The 24,075-nt window shown below is 37.5% G+C and overlaps 1 protein-coding gene across 5 annotated transcripts in view; it reads right to left on the reverse strand.

The window, feature by feature from the left end:
- The window catches only part of CCDC34 (coiled-coil domain containing 34), an 80,234-nt gene that overhangs the window by 28,242 nt on the left and 27,917 nt on the right, over nt 1-24,075 (reverse strand). The window contains exons 4-8 of one of the 5 annotated variants that reach the window (XR_008999270.1): nt 18,613-18,771; nt 17,933-18,074; nt 16,349-16,503; nt 15,434-15,478; nt 5,028-5,097 (exon numbers count right to left, since the gene is read on the reverse strand). Coding sequence is in view for 3 of the 5 variants with exons in the window: in XM_036879068.2 (XP_036734963.2) it covers nt 16,289-16,503; nt 17,933-18,074; nt 18,613-18,771 (516 nt within the window). In the remaining 2 variants the exon portion in view is untranslated. Of the gene's footprint in view, nt 1-5,027; nt 5,802-15,433; nt 15,479-15,515; nt 16,504-17,932; nt 18,075-18,612; nt 18,772-24,075 lie in introns of those variants that run through there. The other 4 variants (XR_008999271.1, XM_057507522.1, XM_057507520.1 and 1 more) reach the window with 4 other exon arrangements.

The raw sequence follows: 24,075 nt of genomic DNA on the forward strand, positions 1-24,075 counted from the left end.
ACTACTAGAATATTGGAATTCAGCAAAGTTGCAGGATACAAAATTAATACACAGAAATCTGTTGCTTTCCTATACACTAACGATGAGCTAGCAGAGAGAGAAATCAGGAAAACAATTCCATTCACAATTGCATCAAAAATAAAATACCTAGGAACAAACCTAACCAAAGAAGTGAAAGACCTATACCCTGAAAACTATAAGACACTCTTAAGAGAAATTAAAGAGGACACTAACAAATGGAAACTCATCCCATGCTCTTGGCTAGGAATAATTAATATTGTCAGAATGGCCATCCTGCCTAAAACAATCTACAGATTCAATGCAATCCCTATCAAAATACCAACAGCATTCTTCAACAAACTGGAACAAATAGTTTTAAAATTCATATGGAACCAAAAAAGATCCCAAGTAGCCAAAGCAATCCTGAGAAGGAAGAATAAAGCAGGGGGATCTCGCTTCCTAACTTCAAGCTCTACTACAAATCCACAGTAATCAAGACAATTTGGTACAGGCACAAGAACAGACACACAGACCAGTGGAACAGAATAGAGAGTCCAGATATTAACCCAAACATGTACTGTCAATTAATATATGAAAAAGGAGCAATGGACATACAATGGGGAAATGATGGCCTCTTCAACAGCTGGTGTTGACAAAACTGGACAGCTACATGTAAGAGAATGAAACTGGATCATTGTCTAACCCTATACACAAAAGTAAATTCAAAATGGATCAAAGACCTGAATTTAAGTCATGACACAATAAAACTCTTAGCAAAAATCTCTTGGACATAAACATGAGCAACTTCATGAACATATCTCCCCAGGCAAGGGAAACAAAAGCAAAAATGAACAAGTGGGACTATATCAAGCTGAAAAGCTTCTGTAGAGCAAAGGATACCACCAATAGAACAAAGACACCCTACAGTATGGGAGAATATATTCATAAATGACATAGCCAATAAAGGGTTGACATCCAAAATATATAAAGAAATCATGCATCTCAACAAACAAAAAGCAAATAATTCAATTAAAAAATGGGCAGAGGATCTGAACAGACACTTCTCCAAAGAAGAAATTCAGATGGCCAACAGGCACATGAAAAAATGCTCCACATCGCTAGTCATCAGAGAAATACAAATTAAAACCACAATGAGATATCACCTCACAGCAGTTAGGATGGCCACCATCCAAAAAACAAACAACAACAAATGTTGACAAGGATGTGGAGATAGGAGAAACCTCCTACACTGTTGGTGGGAATGTAAGCTAATTCAACCATTGTGGAAAGCAGTATGGAGGCTGCTCATAAAACTAAAAATAGAAATACCATTTAACCCAGGAATTCCACTCCTAGGAATTTACCCTAAGAATGCAGGAGCCCAGTTTGAAACAGACATATGCACCCCTATGTTTATCGCAGCACATTTACAATAGTCAAGAAATGGAAGCAACCTAAGTGTCCATCAGTAGATGAATGGATAAAGAAGATATGGTACATATACACACTGGATTATTATTCAGCCATAAGAAGAAAACAAATCCTACCATTTGCAACAACATGGATGGAGCTAGAGTGTATTATGCTCAGCGAAATAAGCCAGGTGGAGAAAGACAAGTACCAAATGATTTCACTCATCTGTAGAGCATAAGAACAAAGCAAAAACTGAAGGAACAAAACAGCAGCAGACTCACAGAACCCAAGAATGGACTAACAGTTACCAAAGGGAAAGGGACTGGGGAGGATGGGTGGGAAGGGAGGGATAAGGGGGAAAAAGGGGCATTACGATTAGCACACAAAATTTAGTGGGAGGGCACAACACAGAGAAGAGTAGTAGTGATTCTATTGCATCTTACTATTCTGATGGACAGTGACTGTAATGGGGTATGTGGTGGGGACTTGTGATAGGGGGAGTCTAATAACTCCCCCATGAATAATGTTGTTCATGTAATTGTAGTTTAATGATACCAAAGGAAAAAAAAAAGAAAAAAAATTTGGAAGTACAGAAGTTTGGATGTACAAGAGTTGAAAACATAGCACTGAGAGTGCCCATATACCCTTCTCTTCATCCTTCCCTTAGATATAACCATGGTATATTTATACATTCACATTTATAAACATTTATTTAACCATGATACATGTATCAAAACTAAGAAACTAACACTGGTATAACACTATTAACTAAATTATAGACTTTATTTGGATTTCTTTTCCAGGACTCAGTCCAGGGTACTAGGTTGCATTTAGTTTTTTCCGCTGTCTCCTCAATCTGTGATGGTTTCTAGGTCTTTCCTTGTCCTTTATAACTTGACTGTTTCAAAGATTAGTGGTCAGGTTTTTGTACCATGTCACTCCATTCAGGTTTGTCTGATATTTTTTCCCGATCAAACTGAGGTTGTAGGTTTTGGGGATGAATCCCATAGAAGTGAAGTACCTTTCTGGTTCCATCACATCAGGGAGCCCATGATATCTGTTTTATCACTGGTGATATTAACCTTGGTCACTTGGTTAATGTGGTGTCTGCCAGATTTCTCTATAATCTTGTGGCTCCAGGAGGAAGGGGGTTCCCTGCCAGGGGCAAGTTTGCATCTCATGTGACTGAAGGAAGATAAGCGACAGTGTGGGTTGGAGATTAAAGGTTTATTTCTCATGGCTCAGTCTCTCTCCTGGCAAACCGGGGCTGCTCAGTGCTCCCTCTCTTTCACACTCCCAAGTCCTTCCTCTCTGGCCACAGCAAGCTCCTTACTCCAGCCTCTTTCGGGAGGAACTCCATGGGTGGGTCCTTGGTGACTGGTAGGCACCTGACCTAGTACATACCAGTAAAGGAGGGGAGGAGAGAATGGCTGCTACTCTCTCCTCCCCTTAACCCATGACTGGCAATCCTGCTAATGGACCTGTGGCTCTTCAACAGTGAACATCACATTGATGTGCATACAGGCCCTTATATGCATATCACTATCAAGGCCAGGCATATTTCTGGTTGAATACTTCTGTTTACCCAACAGTTCTTTTCCTTAGAAGGGAGACACTAAATCTGGCACACCCCATGAAAGATGAGTTAAGCTCCACCTCCTGGAGGAACAGTATATCCAAACATTTAAAACTGTGTGAAAACCACTACTGTGATGAGTGAAGGGAAGTCCTTTAGAGATACTCTGAAACAATGAAAATACCCTATTTCTCCTTAAAGTTTCATCTGCTGCCTTTACCTTCATCAGTGGATCTTGCCTGCAGTAATTATCACTGTGGTGGTCTTTTTTTCCCCCCATTTTTATTTTTTTTTATTCAGGTATCATTGAAATACACTCTTATGAAGGTTTCACATGATGAACACTGTGGTTACTACATTCATCCATATAATCAAATTCCCCCCCACACCCCATAGCAGTCACTGTCCATCAGCGTAGTAATGCCACAGAGTCCCTACTGGCCTTCTCTGTGCTACACTATTTTCCCCATGACCCTCCCAATACCATGTGTACCAATCATAATACCCCTCAATCCCCTTCTCCTTCCCTCCCCACCCACACTCCCCCACACCTCCCCTTTGGTAACCACTAGTCCCTTCTTGGAGTCTGTGAGTCTGCTGCTGTTTTGTTCCTTCAGTTTTGCTTTGTTCTTAATACCCCACAAATGAGTGAAATCATTTGGTACTTGTCTTTCTTCACCTACCTTATTTCAATGAGCATAATACCCTCTAGCTCCATTCATGTTGTTGCAAATGGTAAGATTTGTTTTCATCTTATGGCTGAATAATATTCCATTGTACCACTGTGATGTTATAATGGTGATTTTTCTACTTTCCTCATGCCTTCTACTGATTGGCATTCCTCTGTATGGAAGAGTAGTTCCTCCACAAAGCCCTCATGTTCATTTATTTTATTTATTCAATCCATATGGGTATGAATCCATGGATATTAATTTTATTCTTTAGATTATAATCCAGTGTGATTTTTATGTATTTTGTTACTCAAATCACTCCAGCTTTGGCCATCAGGAGCTCCTTCAGGTGGGCCCATGGCCTTTTGACACGCCCTCATCTCCTCACTCACTTACTTGCTGACTCCCCAGGCTCATCTTGTATGTTTCCTGACCCAGCCCTACAATCAGTCAGCCATTTCTCTAAGGAATCCTGGCTCCTTTTATTGAAGATCAGCATTTAGAAACCAAGATCTTGGTTGTGCTCATTGCTTCTCGTGCCATTGCTTCTCTCAAGGAACAGAGCTGGAAAATACATGCATTATACTAACCATTGTAAACACATGTATCTGTATTTATATCTGTACCTACTTATTTGTATAGTAAACCCTGACCTCCCAACCCCATCCACTTATTTGTCACTTCTTTCTCTTACAGCAAAACTCCTGGCACCTGGCTCCCATTATCTACAATACTTATTTGTCCAACCCTAGCAAACATATAAAGTGGTGTCAGAAACACTAAACTGTATCCCGAAAGAAACAAATTTATCAATGTTTTTAAACAGTTCTTCTTGTCTTTATCCTTACAGTATCTAGGCAAAACATTGCTTTCCATAGTTATTTGGACCAATTCCTTTCTTTCCCATCCCCTTCAGAGACCATGCCCTATATTTATAATATAGTTAGATTCATTTGTCATAGTCTGCATTCCATCCTGGATTCCCCTGACATCCTGGATTTTTTGTGTTTTTTTGGGCTTTTTGCAGGCAGTAGAAGTTATTCTTGTGCTGTATGTTCTAAGAGTTTTGAAAAATGCGTGGAGGTATAATCTAACACCACAGTACCATACAGACCAGGCACAGCACCCTGAAAGTTCCACTGTGCAATGAGGGCAGTGTTTTTATTCTTTATCGAAACTCACATCCCTTTAAAAATCAAATATACAATTGATGAGAATAATCAATTCTAGACTAATATTCTTTCACATATTACTTTTACTTATTTTTTCACTCAAAGTTCATGTTCCACTTTAAGAAATTTCTATTATTTATCAAACTCTACAATTCTCTCTTTAAGAGAATCAAGTCTCAATTCCTAAAAACATACCTGAGTCAACCAGAGCACATTGGTATCTCAAGTCAATTTCCCAACATGGTTTCCATTTTCTTCACAGTCATTGCAAAAACATTTCTATGGTAATCCAAAGAAAATCAGAAAAATAGGCATAATAACTTCATAACATAAATCACAAATGATATTTTTTTTAATTGTCCAGTTTTGAATTTTCCATGTCATTGCTCTTCTCTTGGGCGGAGATTGGCAAAAGCTGCCTGTAACTCTGCTCCCTTTCCCCTAAAAATTTAAACAATCATTTTTCTATTTCTACAAGCCAGAATGCTTTCAATGCTTTCCTAAATTCTTTAATTTGAAAAAAGGAATAAACGAGTTGAGTCATTTGAAAGAAGTGGAAGTCAGAAGTCAGACAGGTGGAAATGAGGTAAGTCATGATTGCTGGTTAAAATTCTGAGGGAGACCTTTTCAGAAGCCAAGGCATAGAGAAGCTCAGCGGCTGACAGGCCAAAGATAGTAGCTTGGTTAGTCAACAGACAGAAATCCTGAAAATGTTCAGTTTGCAGACTTGGAAGCACCAAGGAGTACTTCTATTCAGCCTATTCCCCCAGAGAAGGATAAAGCAAAATAGAGGATGTCTATGGCCTCCAGAGGTTTAGACCAGCTAAGATTTGAGCATAGTGAAACAGTTCTTAGTCCTCAAGTGTATCATTTGTCCTCATCACCCAAGCAAGCTTTGGTACCTGATAGTGCAACTTCGTGTTCTACTGTGGGGGTCCACGTTGAGGCTTCAGTAGGATAGTTTGGGGGCTGGTAAAGTAAATCATGAGAAATTGTATGCAAAATTGTACATGTATGTGGGCCTATATGCATTTTTCTGACGGAGTTAATAGATTTCACCATATTATAATACATTTCTGAGTCCCGAATAAAGGTCAAGAACTACTTGAGTTTAGGTTCTGGCTGGAGGAGTTGGGGTCTCCATAAACTTGTCCAGTCTGATCTCCTAGAGGTTCAGACTCCTTCTCAGTGGGTCCTGCTTTCCAAGAGCAGATGTCACATCCCAGAGGAACTAACTATACAGGACCACTGCTGTCTGAGCCTCCCTGGAGTACTGGCCCCACAGTCATTCCCTGCTTCTGAAACACTCCTTTCTCTGGTTTTTATAACACGACATTGGTTCTCCTTCTGCAGATCTTCTGTCTCCTGACCTGGCATCTCTGAATAATGTCCTGTTAGGCAGGGTCATCTGTCCCTTTTTTCTTTCTGTACTCTTTCCCTTGAAGGCTTCATTGACCCTTTTCTGTTAATTTCTCCAGTATGTACTATAATTTTGTATTCCCAAAACATGCTGAAATATTTCCATTTGGATAGACAGTATCCTCCTCAAATTCACTAAATGTAAAATAAAACAAAAACTTTTGTGACTGAACAAAATTATCTTTAAAAGCCCCTTCCAATATTGATATTTTATGATTCTGGCTTCTGTTAATCATAATGTCCTACTTCAAATTACTTGGTCAAAACCTCAGAGTAAGTGAAATCAAAGTATTATAAAAATTTTAAATCTAGAAAAGTTAGAGAACAGTGCATCAAGACCCCTTAGAACAACTAATGACCATATAGTTGATCTTTCACCAACATAAGCGTTAGGGGTGCTAACCCCAGCACAATGGAAAATCTACATATCACTTTTGACTCTCCCAAAATTTAACTACTAATCTGCTAATAGCCTACTGTTGGCTGGAAGCCTTATGGATAACATAAACAGGCAATTAACATATTTTTATTATAAGTATTATATACTGCATTTATACAATAAATTAAGCTAGAGAAAATACTTTTTTCTTATGGATAACATAAGCAGGAAATTAACATATTTTTGTTATACATACTATACTGCATTCATACAGTAAATTAGGCTAGAGAAAATATTTTTTTTCAGATTGTCACAGATCTCCAAAAATTTTTCAAATATGTTTTTGTTGCAACTGCACCATTCAAACCCATTGTTCAAGGGTCAACTGTATAACATTGCAAGATTAATGAGCACACAGTATCCTTATAATGAAAGAAGGGTCCTGACCTGGCTGGAGTAGAAAGTCAGGCAAGGCTTTGCAGAAGTGACACCAGAGTTGAGACTTTCAAAACTTCAAGTTAGTTTATGGGGCAGAATTGCACAAGAAGGAAAAAAGAGTGTGTTCCAGAAAGAGGGGACAGAAATAAGCAAAGGGCATAGAAGATGGGAACCATATAATTCATACCAGGAACTTTTAGAAGTTGGGTGTGTAAGGAGTAACACTAACAAGATGAAAGATGATATGAGGGAGAGTGGACCAGATCAAAGGGGGTCCTGTAGTCCGTATGAATGTTTCAGCCCCTTAGTAGGAGTGCACACATCAGAATGGGGGCAGAGGACACGGGGAAAAAGGAGTGGTAGATTGTTGGGCTCATGGTCTTTACTAGGGATAGACAGTGACCTAAGCCTGCTTATAAAAATACAAAAATGAACTACACAGCATAATAGAAATTTAGAGTAGAAAGGGGCCTTTGAGATCATCAGGCATCTAAAGAAATTGGTGAGAATTTCCTCTGTTTTATTGAAGACACCTTTTAAGATTTGCCTTTTAGATTTCCCACGCAGGCACCCTGCATCTCAGACTACACCAAACAGAGGAAAGCCCTTGACCGAAGGAGTGGGAGTTTTGGACAGGTAGGTGCTGGAGAGTTTTGGTAAATTAATTCAAACTAAGAAAACATTCCACTCCCACGCCACCCCATGCGCTGCTCCCATCCCTTCTAGCCCTCAAGTAGTTCCCAGGACCACAGTGCTCGTGGGAAGGGAGGGGCTCCTCCTTTTTACCCAATTTCTGTGCTCAGTCCGTCAGCTTAGAGCATATGAATGAGGCAGGGAAAGGAGGCAGCTCTGTGGTCTCTGGGAAAGAAAAGGGCACTGTTCCTTCCCAGCATTTGCTCCTGCTCATAAGGTAAAGCTTTCTCCCTACTGACAGGTAATTGAATATTTTCCCTTCTGAGTGTTCCTACCACCTTCCAATTTTAAGAGGAAATTCAAGATACCACCCCTTTCTGGAAAATTTTCTCTCTCAGGCAGACTGCCATTATCAACAGTAGTAGGTAAATATTCACTGTAAAGTAACTTTCTTTCTTTCTTAAACCCGCATATGAATTTAATTTAGAATACTAATGGCATAGTCGATACTTGATTATTATTTACTATGTTTCTTTTTGAATAATGAAAAATTAGTTTTTAGTCCAAGTCATAAAGTGTAGTTTGTTAGTGTAACATCACTACTCCATACTCTTGTTATTCACCTGGGCCATGGGTAACATAATAAGCAAGCCTGTGGAAGTCCAACTTTTGAATTGCTCATTGGATCACCAGAATTTATTTCTTAAATAAATATCCCCATCTGTATTACTTCAGACCCCGAGGCTACAGATGGTCTATTTTTATCATTGGATTTCAAGGTTTACTTTCCCATGGAATTCTAAAGTTTTCTTTAAAAATGGCTAGTTTTAGAAATTTCCCTTATAACTTTGAGTAGTATCAATGTATACAAGCCATCTGAAAGTCCCTTTGATGTTCAAAAGCTGTCATATCACCTACCCTTGGTCCTTAATAGAAAGAAAGGTTACACATGGTGTCAGCATTCTTCTAAGCCCATTTCTTACTCTCTAGCCTCCAAAATGATTAAATGCTAAGTTTTGTTTACTCAGGTGACTCAAAACTGAGTCTGAGCTTAATCACTTTCTCCTGGAAGCTTTTTCTAACCCCAGCAAAGGTTAGCTTCCTCCTGATAAACTCTTATAGTTTGTGCTGTAAGGCAGGTACTCGTTTAAATGTCTTATCCACAAGGATGTGAACTCTAATAGGTTCATGATTAGGGCAGTGTTATTAACCACTATCCCCCCTGAATCTAGCAGTGCTGGAAATTCAATAAGTATTAGTGGAATAATCAAATAGGAGGGTTTTGCACACTCCACCTGAACCCTTAGACAAGTAAAGTATGTTAAAATTATAGAAAACGGCCCACTCGCCCACCCCTAAGACTTCCCTCTCTCACAGTGAGAACTCCCCCTCTTATCCTCTTCCCACCTCTCTCATTACTTTTCCGATGGCTTCCTTCCCTCTACCTTGTTTTTATGTTCTTTCCCTACATTTCACCCTTGTCCATCATCTCCCTGCCAACACAGGGAGGCACTTGATAAATGTGTTGAATGAATGTCATGCTTCAAACTTCCCTTGTGAAATGTTATCTATCTCCATAGCTTCAACAGTCTTAATGTTAAACTGATGAAGTCTAAATATCTATCCCTTACCTAAATTTCTCACCTAGGCAGCAAACCTGTATCTCCATGAATACCCTATGTCAGTATGTTCACAACCAAAGAGGATTTCCAATTAAACACAGCAAATTAATCACACACAATTATCTCCTTTCCCTCTCTAATCTCTGCTAAAAGGAGTTTAAGAACTAAAAAAATGTACATATCCACAAGGGCAAAGAGAACAGAATATGAGTGCTAACCAAAGACTTCAATGAATCTTCAGAAGGTACAAAGTGGATGGAGGTGAAATAACTGAACTGGGAGAGTACTAGGGTTAGGACAATATGTTTGCAGTACTTTTTTTCTCATCTCTAAGATTATTAATACTATTGAAAATTTTTTTCTTCTTTTTTATAATTGCCTGTTTCTTCCAGAGACCTTTCTCCTTTCCTTTTCTCTTTTACTATTTAAAGGTTTCTAAATGCTGTAATAGATACTGAAAAAAGAAAGAAAGAAGAAGAAGACTAGATTCAGCCTGAACCCTGGAAGGGCTCAGCACATGGAGACCCCAGGTACCAAGGAGAACAGAAGTTACATACTACCTGGACTGAAACAAAAGTGATAGTCTGCATAATAAACTGTGATACACAGAGCCACCTTCCCAGACTCTATTCAGGGAAACTGGCAGCTGGCTTATATCTCTAAGGAACTGAATAGCCTAAGGGGAAGACTTCTAGACATTTAGAGATTCCCTCAACAAAAAAAAATCCACCATCAACAAGCCGTACCTGTGCCCACACCGCTTCCATTTTGCTTTTTAAAGCCTTAATCTTAAGTATGAACATAAATGTCAGACAGGGATTAACAAATATTTGAGGACCAAAAAACAGAAAATGATGGCAAAAAAAGGCGCTCAAAGGAAACAGAGCCAATTAAGAAAGGGAAAAATTACAATTAATGTCCTTAGAGATGAGAAAAGATATTATATTCATAAAGTAAGTAGAAGATGCTACAAAAAAAGAATACAGAGAAAAAGGAGTGCTTGGAATTTAAAATAAGAAAGCTATGAAAAATTATTTCAGAATTAGAAGGTAACATCAAAGAAATCTCAAGGAAGTTATCCCTCCTACCAAGAACAAAAAAAAGTTAAGACTGCAGGGGGGAAAAGAAAGCTTAAAAAAATAATTAGAGAATTGATTTAGGAAGACTAAATGAATTCCAGAAAAAGAGAACACAGAATACTGTGGGTAGGAAATTATTAAAGAAATAATACAAGTAAATATCCCCCTGGGAGCAGTACTGTGAGGTAGTTAAGAGGTAAGATAAACTGTTTTCCATAAAAACACTTCCAGTATGATTTGATTTTTAAACTATGTAATACTATTTTCATAAACAATTGTAAAGGCAAAATATAAAACATGAAAAGTCACCTGTTTCTTATCCCCAAGTCTATCCTTTTCTTTACTCCCTTTCTCTGGTAATACTACCATCACCAGCTGGCTTTAAAACAGCCTTTTACAAGTTCCTCTTGGGATGGATTTTTCACACGTCTCTTCTCTATCCCTCCTGTTCTCATCTGATCCTGTCACCTCTCCTTGGAATGTTTCCACAATATCATTACTGGTAGCTCTGCCTTTGGTCTTCTGCCACCCCAAACTACCCAGCTATTGCATGGTTTTAAAAGCTTCCATGCCTGAAGTGGACTGACAATGTCCTCCCTTTGCAGTCCCCCAACTCCAGGGTTTACTTGCAAGGCTTAGAGTCCTACCTACTTACAGTTCCCCACTGCCACCTCCTAACCACTGTATCTCCTACTCCTTCAAAAGGCCCAGCTCTTCTGAAGAATATGCCATCTATCCATACTAACTAATACCGCTCTTTTTGCCTATTATATGGCTAACAAATTATCTTGGTTCACTGAAATTCTGGTACCCAGTTCACCACCTTTCTCTCTAAGAGAAGAATTATGAATTACTATCATAATTCTTGGCAATTTCAACATTCACATAAAGAAAAATCTTTCCAATGCCCTGGTCTCTTGTTTCTTAATTTCCTCAGCTTGATCGATATGCTCCATCTGGGCCACCCACGGCCACAGTCATACTCTGGATCTTGTCATCACCATACATCTGACTACAAACTTCTACCTTTCCAGCTTTCCTCAAGTATCCCCAGCCCAACATCCTGCAATGGGATTGGAAACCCTCATCAATGGAAGACCTCTTCCTCACCGTCCATCACTCATCCCTGTTAAATGTAAGTTTCAGTGCTATAACGATCCTGGAAAACACTCCTTAGATGCTTAGTCCCCATACTTGCCCAATCCTAATTAAACCTTACTCTGCTCCTCAACCCAAGTAGCTCAACATTTCTACAGAAAAGGAGAAAAACACTCTGCTAAGGGGTCCCATTCTGGATTAAAAATATCAAGTGGCAAATGACAATGCCCATCAGTCATTTCCACTAATTTCTCTAGTAAATTTGTTTTCCCCATTCCAAGATGCTAGTTGTCTACTACCTTTTACTTCTCCCTCCTACTTGCAACTTATTCTATCCCTCCGTTGATGACCTCGCTTATTTTTCATATTTTATTGAGAAACCAGAAGGTATTAGACAAGAACTACTATATCCTCCTCCTACCACTAATGCTACGAATCCAGCAACGAACTATGTACTATGTGTTCTTTCCTGTTAAAATGGAAGAAACGTCTTTGCTTTCACATAAGTCATCATTTTAGCTATTTAGAAACTACATCCCTAAAACCATCCTTAACTTTCCTAAATCTTCAAGTCTAGATCAACATCAGCAGAAAAACATGTTTAATATCACAGATGTTAAGCAAAACAAACAAAAAAATGTCCTTGATCTTATGTGCTCTTCCAGATGCCATCCCACTTACTTTCTCCTCTTCACTATAAAACTTCTCCCAAGAGCTGTCTTCAGGTATGGTCTCCACTTTCTCACCTCCCATTCTCTCTCCAACATACTTTGACTGTCGTCTCATATCACTTTTTCTTATCATATGTATTATATAAGAGGGAAATAGGATATGGCTGTTAAGCCTGGACTTTGACCTTGAGTCCTAATCCCTGTTTTGTGATTAAGTATAAAAACAGTATAACTTCTTTGAGCCTCAGTTTCCTTAACTACACAATGGGGATAATACCAGTAGCTATCTCATGGGGTTGTTGTGAGAGTCAGCACACATAAAAGCACAGAGAATGCTGCCAGGCATATAGGAAGTATTTGATACATGCTTGCTATTGAGGTCAACAGTGACCTTCCTTCATCTTACCTTATCCAATAAAGAAGGCTCTTTGCTGCTCTTACTTATGGTACAAGCAGCACTGGACAAAGCTCACAACTTCCTGCTCCCAGCACTTCTACTCCTGCCCTCTGGGATACCATACCCCACTGGGTTTCCTTCTACTTCACTGGCTGCTCCTTCTCATGATCCCTGCTTGCTTCTCAATTTCTAAATATTAGAATACTCAGCTCTCTCTTTTCACTATCCAAACTCCTCAGGTAACCTGATCCAGTCCCATGCTTTTAAGTACTATCTATATATTGATGTTGCTTATTTATCTCCAATTCTGGTTCTCCTCTGAGTATCAGACACAGACATCTAACCACCATCTCCAGCAGGACATTAACTTGTTACCACAAACCTAACAGATCTAGGACAGAATTCTTAAGGACTCTACTGTCCCCATCTCATCCATAGACCTAACTCCTAACACATCATCTAATTTCTATTATAGTTATCATCATTTACCCAATCAGGCCTAAAAACTAGAAAAAATCATATTGATTTTTCCTCCTTCCCTGACATTCAAATGTTAAGTCCTGTTTGCTCCACCTCCAAAATACATCCCAAATCCATCTCTATTTACCATGGCACTACTGCCATCTTAATCCAAAATCCTCCCAGTGAGTCTCCCTGCTTTCTTTTTAGCTATTTAGGAACTACATCCCTAAAACCATCCTTAACTTTCCTAAATCTTGAAGTCTATTCTTTCACCTAGAATTTCTCCAAGCAGCCAATTTCTTCACAGTAGCCAGAGTAGTCTCAACGTATAAACCAGATCCTATCAGTTCTCTGCTTAAAACTTTCCAGAGCCTTCCCAATATAATTAGAATGAAATCTGAACTACTGAACTCAGCATTATATGTGATCTGGCCCTGCTTGCCTCTCCAACCTTAACTCCTACTTTTTTTCTCCATCACTCTCTCCATTCCAGCCACTCTGGACTCTTTTTTGAACACACCAAATTCATTAGCACCTCAGGGCCTTTGGACTGGTTGTTCCCTCTGATTGGGTATCTCTTTCTCCAGATTTCAGCCAGGCTAGCTCAACTACTCATTACCACCTCAGAGAACCCCATCCATCTAAGAGCAGTGGACCCTTCTACCCAGTCACTATTTATCCCAATGCTTTGTTTTATTTTCTTTATAGCACCTAGAACCAAGTAAGTTGTTATTTATTTACAAAAACTTACAGATGAGCCTCCAGCACCTAAAATACTAACTAGCTAATAAGACCTAACATAGTAGGTCTTCAGTAACTATTTATTGAATTAACCTTAAGAAAATGAAAACAACAGTATTCACTTTTTATTTTTAGCACAGGGGTAAATGAAAGTCCACCCGAAGTACTGACAAGTTAACTTATTTTTGGTCCATCATCAGTCAACACAGGTGTGTTAGCCAAAGTCAGCTGTTACATAGATCAATTATCACTGAGGAAAAAGAATACTGATACATCTTACCAGGTTTATCATCACACAAAAAGGAAAATAACTTGCATTTTTTAGGGACTTCCACTTGTTTTATATTCCCATGTTTCTGAATTAGGTAACATATTGAACATTAGAAAAAATGAGGCAACTTCCAGAGAAGCAGACCTAAAACCAGGATTCAAACAACACAGACCCAGGTCTACAACACGCGTGTTCTTTCTATTAGATCATGGATTTGTTGGCATTATAAGCTACCTAGATATAACAGAGCAGTAGAAGTCAAAGGGATTATTTTAAAAACCTTATCAGAAATTTCAAATGTTGTACTGTAGTTTGTAATGTCTCAACTTTCAAGTACCTTGACTTTAAGAAAAATTAATTTAGAGTAAGAACACTAATCTCCTGGTAATCAGGTGTGTGGTTGGTTTGAATAAGTTTTTGGTTAATAAAAACAGAGTTTTTATTAATAAATGAGTTTCACTGCCCAAATCTTTTTGAAATTTATCATTGGGATAGTAAAACAGGACATCACAAGTCCAAATTCTACAGCATATAGTGCCCTTTTATTCTGACCCCTGCTTCTCTCCCAGATAATTCTCACCACATGTCCATGAGTGTGGTCAGCCTCATGCCATCTAAAATTTCCTGCTTATCTTTTACCAGCTCAAATGTCATCTCCTTTTTGTAGCCTTTCTTAATTCCTTCACAGGCTTACCTATCTTATTTATGTTCCCAGATGAAACTCTGAACACGATTTCAAGGATAGGGCATTATGTCATTTATTCTGTTACATGTTTTCCTGGCTAGTCTGTAAATGTTTGCTGAAGTAAAGATACTTATTATTTAAATTCCTACATCAATATGTTAAACATGTTACAGAGTAAATGTTCAGTTACTATTGGTCAAACTTAATTACTGATTGAATGAAAAGTCTTATTATGATAGCTAAAAGTTGGCTGAATGACTTAATCTACTGTGTGAAATCGAACGTTTCTTACAGATAACTAAATCTAAAACCTCCAGGAATTCAGGCCTGTGTATGCTGTTTTTTTACAAACAAGTTTATTGCTACCCTGGCAAATTCCACATTCTCTCTATATAGGTGAATTTGATCAAGTGGACGGACTGATCATCTAGAAGTTTCACTGTGTCTAGAAGGTTCTGAGAAGGATGGTCAGGCCTCTAAATCTCAATAATATTTTGATCCAACAAACCCTCCCCACACAGTTCTCTGCTTAGAAGTTAATTTTCCTAGATTTTAGAGGACATGGAAACCCTTCAAAGATCCTATTACTGTTTCCTTACATTAATCAATACCACTGCAGGTTAATTACCATAAGCTTGGCAGAATGACTAATGTAGCAGAAACACTAAGCATATTCTAAATAGGAAACACTTTTACATGAACTTACTGAACTTTATGTTGCCGCAACAAATTTTCATTTCTTGATGGCACCCTAAAAAAAGACAGAGACTTTTAAAATTTATTAAGAAGTGCTTATATTTTAGTAATCCTTTGAACTACTATGCTTAGTATGTATTAGTAAGGTCTGTGATCTCAACTTCAGTAAAATATGACTTAACATTAAAAAATAACGCACTGATAATCCTAATTTCAAAATGAACAATGAAACTAATCATAATGACTATATAAGTATTTTTACAAAGTACAGCAAGATATATTAGGTTTTCAAGATTACTACATATCAATCTAAGGTCCAAAGCACAATGTTTTTAAATTTTCCTTTCAAAAACCCAACCCTCATTTCTTTGTTACAAAATATTCTTCCAGTTAGTTATTTTTAAATATTTACTGTTTTCATTACTGCAGGATTCTAACACATTCTTCTAAGAGTTATCTTGAGCATGCAATTTAGAAATGCCAGTTTGAACAATTTAATATTGATCTTATTATGTTCATAAATAAAAACACAGACAACACAAATTATGAAATAACACAAGAAAAACTGTTGGTTTTATGGGTATTACAATGTAGTTTTAATAAATGTTATACACAAACACAATTATCATATAATCAATCACTTATCCTTTGAAACAATATGCCAAGATCAACTTTGAAGCATTTATAAAAATGAAAATGTATAATATGTCTTCTTCATTAACTCTAAGGACTCCATATACAAATGCAAAAATTTGCACTTGTCAATAATCACATTGAATGTTAAGCTACTGACTAAGCAATAAAAAAAAGATTTGATTTTAAAATTAAACAGTTCTGGGTAAAAGCATGCAATTTCTCATATATATTATCTTTGTATTCTGCACAGAGTTCCAAGGCAAAGATTGTTTCTGGCTTTATGAATTACCAGAGATGAAGACCTGTGTGGCTGACTTATCACAGGCTTTTTGGTCTTCTTTCCTGATAGAGCCTTAGCTTCTTTAGGAGGAGGCATATGAATTGGTTTCCATGGAATTGGGTTATAAAAGGCTGGCTCTGGATAAGAATTCCCACTATAAAAACCTAAAATTATTAAGAAATCAGAACAAGAAAAAAAACTTATTGACATAAATGGAACTACTTACTCTTAAATTCCTAGAAAAATGTTAAAATATCAAAAGGGCAAAAAAAATCATTGATAAACCAGTTTGACTCTTGGAAACTTACTCTTGAATATTTTCAAATAACACTTTCAAATACAGTAAATATTGCAGTAAAAATTAAAATATAAATAATTCTAAAAGTACAGAGAATTTAATGTTCAAATATATATATAAAAAAACTCCTATGAACATTTTACTAAGAAGTTAATTTTAGAACTTTTAGGCTGAACAAAGTCATCATTTTCCTAACTCAGTCTTGGAAAGTTCTAACTGTATACCAGTTTCCCCTAGTCAGACCCTAAATTTGCAGGAAAAAAAAAAATTGTTGCATATGTAGCTAAAGTCAGTTAAGATTCTTATTTAGAATTACTGAAATTCTAAATTACTGGCATTTGAATCAATCAGATTTTATAATATCACTGTTTTGATTATTAAGAGCATAAAGCATTTGCAAATACACTATTTATTAGAATAAAACATTTTAAAATGTAAAAATTTAATAAAATAATCCATTATTGTAGCAATTAACTTCTAGTCAATATGTATAGTCCCACCTAAAGTTTTAACTTTACTATCCAATTGTTTGGTTAAGACCATTGATTACTCTTTTTTTTTCTAAACAAGAGGGAAAAAAGAGCAGACCATGTTTAGTAGCTATAATGGATGACCTCTGTGACATGCGGAGAGACCTAAATCCTGACAGCAGGAATGTGTCATTCAGACACTGGCAACCCACTTTGACTGCAAAGATATGTCAACACACACTTCACCAACATGGTCAAAACAAAGTCTGGAATATGTTCTATTGTGTGAACAAAACAGAATGGGAGTATTTTTAATAATAAATCACTTAAACAAGTGAAGGCAGCTGTCAGCAAGGTATGAGCTTCCAACATGAAACACAAAGGAAAACATGCTCTTCGATTTATGAGACCAAGCCTGAAGGCCAACTGGTTTTGTGTCTGGCTCACGTGCTGTCTAGTATTCCACCCTGCAAAAGAATGTGCCAGACACTGAAGCTCTGCCTCAGAGAGTTAGAAGGAGGGGAGGAAAATGACACTTTAATATACCCTGATGAAGTCTTTAAAATGTAAGAAAACTTTACTTGTTTCTCAGTCTTAGAAGTCATTACTTTGTAGTTTTAAAATATATTTGATTTTTTAGAGAATGACAATAAAGTTGTAGTACTTCCACAGGAACATAGTATGTTATGAGACAATTTTCCAAAAAATAGTAATTGGAAAGAAAAATAGTTTTTACACATTTCTATTTCTGTCAAAAGGAAACATAATGTATAATATTTGCTCCTGCAAGCCATATTTATGTAAGCCACATAACATAAAACCAACCTGTAAGTTTTCCATTGGCATAACCATAGCTCTTTGCAGCTGGACGAGGTTTATTTTTTGCATTTTCCAACCATTCCTTAAACTTTTTTTCTGCTATTTCCTTTTTTTCCTGTAATTCAGCTTGCCGTTGTTTTTCTTTTTCCTTAAAATGACAAAACCAAAGAATCTCTGGGGATATTCTGTAACTAAAAATTCTATTCAAATTCTACTCTCTTCCCTAGCAACTTCCCACCCCAATGGTTTACTGATCACATAAATAATGAATCATATTTCTATAATTTGAGAGCAAAATTTAACATGATCAGGGATGTGATATGAAGGTGGCTGCCTCTAAACAATAAGACATCAAATCCAAGAAGAAAAAAGCAATTTGCTGTCTTAAAAAAGTAAAACAACAATGTAATAACACTTTCCATAAAAGTGCATCAAAAAATACTAAAAGCATTATCATGATAAGTTTGAACCCAACTAAAAACATATTGACAGGCTTACTAATATTTCTCAACCTAATTAAACCACAAATGTATATTCATTTCTGAAGCTTAAACAATTAGGTTATTAAGTAGGGATATCTTCATGTATTTATTTTATTCTAAGATAGTAGAAACTTTTTATACAATATAGTTAACACATATAACAGCAAAGCCATGTATTCTAAATGGTCACTTTAATAAAAATACCTTTTCTTTCTTCTTCTTCTCACATTCTTCAGCATTTTTTTTCTTTAACCATTCTTGATATTTTTCTTTCGCTTTCTCTTGCATATGTTCTTTCTCCAGGTCCTTTGCTGCTTTTTCCTCCATTTCCTTATTAACTTTCTGTTCCCTTTCTTTTCTTTTCTTAAATAAAAATTAAGATATGTTAATTGGAGTATCTATAATTATCCTCATAGAGGAAGGAATATAGTGGTTGACACAATGTGGCTTATGAAAATGTATCACATACCTGCAATTATCTGGTAAATTTTAGCCTACCGGCTTGGCTACAAGTTTCATGATGGTAATAACAAAGAGCTTGCTCACCAAAGTATACTCTGAGCCTGGAACACTGCTGAGTAAACAGTAGGTGCTCAATAAAGATTTGTTGAATAAATTAGTGAACAGACATTAAAACCTGTTAGAGTGTCATGAATCTTGGTTTTTTAATGGATGTTTACCATTACTCTAAAATGGGGACATATATACACATTTCCTGTGCCTGTCAAGACAAATTTTCAAGTCTGCCAATACAAATACTTGGATAAATCTTGATCATCAGTAAGTTACAGAGGATAAAGAAATAACATTTTGGCCCATTAAGTACTGCTAGAAGGACACATATCCCTGGCTATGTAATTTATATAAGTCTTACGTAGACCATAGGTTGGTAAGCTACAGCCCATAGGCTAAATATGACCCACCAGCCACCTGTATGTGTAAGTAAAGTTTTACTGAAATGTGGCCACACCAGTTTATTTACATATTTATTGCCTATGACTGCTTTTGCACCACAACAGTAAAGTTGAATTTGTTGCAAGACTTTATATGGCCCTTTACAGAAAATATTTGATGCAGACTATAACTCAAAGATTTTTCATTTCTCATTCAAAAGATAATCTACCAATACAGTTAAATTCTAAATAACCAGTAAAACAGCTAGGTCTATTTATTAAAAGTTTAGAAAATAATCCACAGAGCACAATGTGTATGCAATACAAATGATAAATACATTGCCCTTCATGGAGCAAAGAAAAGGAATTTTTCCCTTGAAGGCATCTTGTAGAATACTTTCATATAGCCAATTCAGTTAACACCCGAGGAACAAACATCAGTTACAAACAATGTATGTCCAGTGCTATGCAAGAAAGGCAGGTCTTAAAAATCAAAGCCCAAAGGGAGATCCATTCAAGATGGCGGTGTGAGAGGTGAGACAGAGAACTCCTCCCAAAACCACATACAATATGAAAATATAGTTAATACAACTAATCTTAAAAGAGCAACAGGATAGAAGGCTGCACCAGACTGCACACACCTGGAGAACAGAGCAGACCTCACAAAACAGGGTAATGTACCAAAGCTTTGATCCAATGGGATCCAAGCCCTTCCCCCACCCCAGCTCACCAGTGGGAGGAAGAGGAACGGAGCGGGGAGGGGGTGGAAGCCAAGGACTGCTGAATAACCAGCCTCTAGAGATCTGCTTTGGGGGCACAGACATACATTGCATGGTGCTCTAGAGATTAGTGGGGTTGGAAAGCTAACACAGGCAGAATACTTGGAGACACTGAGATTCCAGCCATTTGTGGAGGACAGGGATCCACACCCAGCTGCTCTGGGATGCAGGAAAGGCGGGCAGTCTGAGAGGCTTCCTAGCAATGAGAGGGCTACTGAAGGGGCAGGGTTTGCATGGAGCTTGCTGCGGGGGGAGAAGGGATAGGTGGACAAGGTTGTCTGGGCGCACTCTGCCCAGTAGGTTGGGAACTTTCAGGAGCTTCAGGCACTCCATCCCCCTGGCTGGCAACTCAGCTCCAAGGCCTCCCACTGTGATACACAGCCTGCTGCACCTTCCTCCTGACCTACCGGCACCGACTCGCATACTGGCAGTCCCTGCCCTGGTGTCAGGTCAGTCAGAGGGAGGCCCTGCCTACAACAGCTACAGACACAAAGCACAGAGGCTTACATCTGTGTGCTTGGCCCACTGACTCTGATAGTGGAGACAGGCACTGCAGCCGGGAAGCAAGAAACAGCTCTTTCTTCCTCCCAGGCACCAACACCTCTCTCCTGCAACCCCCAACCACACTCCAGGGGCAGAGCAGCTCCAGAGACTAGAGCTTCTGGGCACTAGAGGGTGCCACATAGAAATATGAAACATCAAAGGAACCTGGTTCAGACTAAAATCTCACAAACTTAGAAAAAAGGGCCAAATGAAACTAACTCACCAATCTTCCTGAAAGAGAGTTCAAAATAAAAATCATAAACATGCTCATGGAGGTAGAGAAAAATATTCAAGAACCCAGGGATGAATTTAGGATGGAGATTCAATCATTAAAAAATTTCATATCTGAAATGCAACATACAATGGAGGGATTTAAAAGCAGATTAGATGTAGTAGAAGAGACAGTAAAAGGAACAGAAATTACAGAAGAGGAATAAAAAGAAGCAGAGGCACAGAGAGAAAAAGGGATCTCTAAGAATGAAAGGATATTGAGAGAACTGTGTGATCAATCCAAACGGAATAATATTCGCATTATAAGAGTACCAGAAGAAGAAGAGAGAGAAAAAGGGACAGAAAGTGTCACTGAGGAGGTAATTGCTGAAAACTTCCCCAACCTAGGGAAGGGAATAGTCTCTCAGGCCATGGAGGTACACAGATCTCCCAATACAAGGGAACCAAGGAAGACAACAACAAGACATATAATAATTAAAATGGCAAAGATCAAGGATAAGGACAGACTCTTCAAAGCAGCTAGAGAGAGAAAAAAGATGACATACAAAGAAAAACCCATCAGGCTATCATCAGACTTCTCAACAGAAACCTCACAGGCCAGAAGGGAGTGGGATGATAAATTTAATGCAAGGAAGCAGAAGGGCCTCGAACCAAGAATACTCTACCCAGCAAGATTATCATTTACATTTGAAGGACAGATTAAACAATTTTCAGATAATCAAAAGCTGAGAGAATTTACCTCCCACAAACCACCTCTACAGTGCATTTTTGAAGGATTGCTATAGATGGAAATATTTCTAAGGCTAAATAGGTGTCACCAGGGGAAAAAAACCACAGCAAAGAAAGTAGAACAATTAATTACTAAGAAGCTGGGAATCAAATCAACTACCCCAAAGTCAATCAAGGGATAGACAAGAGTACAGAATATGATACCTAATATGTAAAGAATGGAGGAGGAAGAAAAAGGAGGAAAAGAAAAAGAACCTTTAGGTTATGTTTGTAATAGCATACTAAGTGAGTTAAATTAGACTGTTAGATAGTAAGGGAATTACCCTTGAACTTTTGGTAACCACAAATCTAAAGCCTGCAATGGCAATAAGTACATACCTATCGATAATCATCCTAAATGTAAACAGTCTGAATGTACAAATCAAAAGACATACAGTCACTGAATGGATAAAAAAACAAGACCCACCTATATGCCGCCTTCAAGAGAGTCACTTCAAACCCAAAGACATACACAGACTGAAAGTAAAGGGATGGAAAAAGATATTTCATGCAACTAATAGGGAGAAAAAAGCAGGAGTTGCAGTACTTGTATAAGACAAAATAGACTTCAAAACAAAGAAAGTAACAAGAGACAAACAAGGACATTCATTACATAATGATAAAGGGGGAAGTCCAACAAGAGGATATAACTATTATAAATATCTATGCACCCAACATAGGATCACCTACATATGTGAAACAAATAATGACAGAATTAAAGGGGGAAATACAATGCAATGAATTCATTCTAGGAGACTTCAACACACCACTCACTTCAAAGAACAGATCAACCAGACAGAAAATAAGTAAGGAGACAGAGGCACTGAACAACGTATTAAAACAGATGGATGTAATGGACATCTACAGAACACTCCATCCAAAAGCAACAGGATACACATTCTTCTCAAGTGCACATGGAACACTTTCAAGAATAGTTCATATACTAGGCCACAAAAAGAACCTCAGTAAATTTAAAAAGGTTGAAATTATACCAACCAGCTTCTCAGATCACAAAGGTATGAAACTAGAAATAAATCACACAAAGAAAATGAAAAAGCCCACAAACACATGGAGGCTTAATAACATGCTTCTAAATAATCAATGGATCAATGACCAAAAAAAGACAGAGATCAAGCAGTATATGGACAAACATGACAGCAATAATTCATCACCTCAAAATCTGTGGGACGCAGCAAAGGCTGTGCTAAGAGGGAAGTATATGGCAATATAGGCCTACCTCAGGAAAGAAGAACAATCCCAAATGAACAGTCTAAACTCATAATTAACAAAACTAGAAAAAGAAGAAAAAATGAAGCCCTAAGTCAGTAGAAGGAGGGACATACTAAAGATTAGAGCAGAAATAAATGAAATGAAGAAGAATAAAACAATAGAAAGAATCAATGAAAGCAGGAGCTGGATCTTTGATAAAATAAACAAAATAGATAAACCACTAGCCAGACTTATCAAGAAAAAAAAAGAGTCTACACACATAAACAGAATCAGAAATGAGAAAGGAAAAACCGTGATGGACACCACAGAAATAGGAAGAATTATGAGAGAATATTATGAAAAATTATATGGTAACGAACTGGATAACCTGGAAGAAATGGACAACTTTCTAGAAAATACAACCTTCCAACACTGACCCAGGAAGAAACAGAAAATCTGAATAGACCAATTATCAGCAAGGAAATTGAAATGGTAATGAAATAAGTACCTAAGACAAACACCTGGACCAGATGCTTTCACTGCTGTATTTTATCAAACATTTAGTGAAGACCTAATACCCATCCTCCTTAAAGTTCTCTAAAAAGTAGAAGAGGGAGGATTACTCCCAAACCCACTCTACGAGGCAAGCATGACTCTAATACCAAAACCATGCAGACACCACAAAAAAAGAAAACTACACCTCAATATTCCTGATGAACATAGATGCAAAAACATTCAACAAAATATTAGCAAACTGAATTAAAAAATACATCAAAAGGATCATCCATCATGATCAACTAGGATTTATTCCAGGGATGCAAGGATGGTACAACATTTGAAAAATCCATCAACACCATCCACCACATCAACAAAAAGAAGGACAAAAACCACATGATCATCTCAATAGATGCTGAAAAAGCATTCGACAAAATTCAACATCCATTCATGATTAAAACTCTCAACAAAATAGGCATAGAGGGCAAGTACCTCAACATAATAAAGGCCATAAATGACAAACACACAACCAACATTATACTTAACAGCAAGAAGCTGAAAGCCTTTCCTTTAAGATCAGGAACAAGATAAGGATGCCTACTCTCCCCACTTTTATTCAACATAGTTCTGGAGGTCCTCATCATGACAATCAGACAACACAAAGAAATAAAAGACATCCAGATTGTCAAGGAAGAAGTTAAACTGTCTCTGTTTGTAGATGACAAGATATTGTACATAAAAAACCCTAC

The sequence above is a fragment of the Manis pentadactyla genome, chromosome 9 (genome assembly GCF_030020395.1).
Source record: "Manis pentadactyla isolate mManPen7 chromosome 9, mManPen7.hap1, whole genome shotgun sequence".
Taxonomy (NCBI): Eukaryota; Metazoa; Chordata; class Mammalia; order Pholidota; family Manidae; genus Manis; species Manis pentadactyla.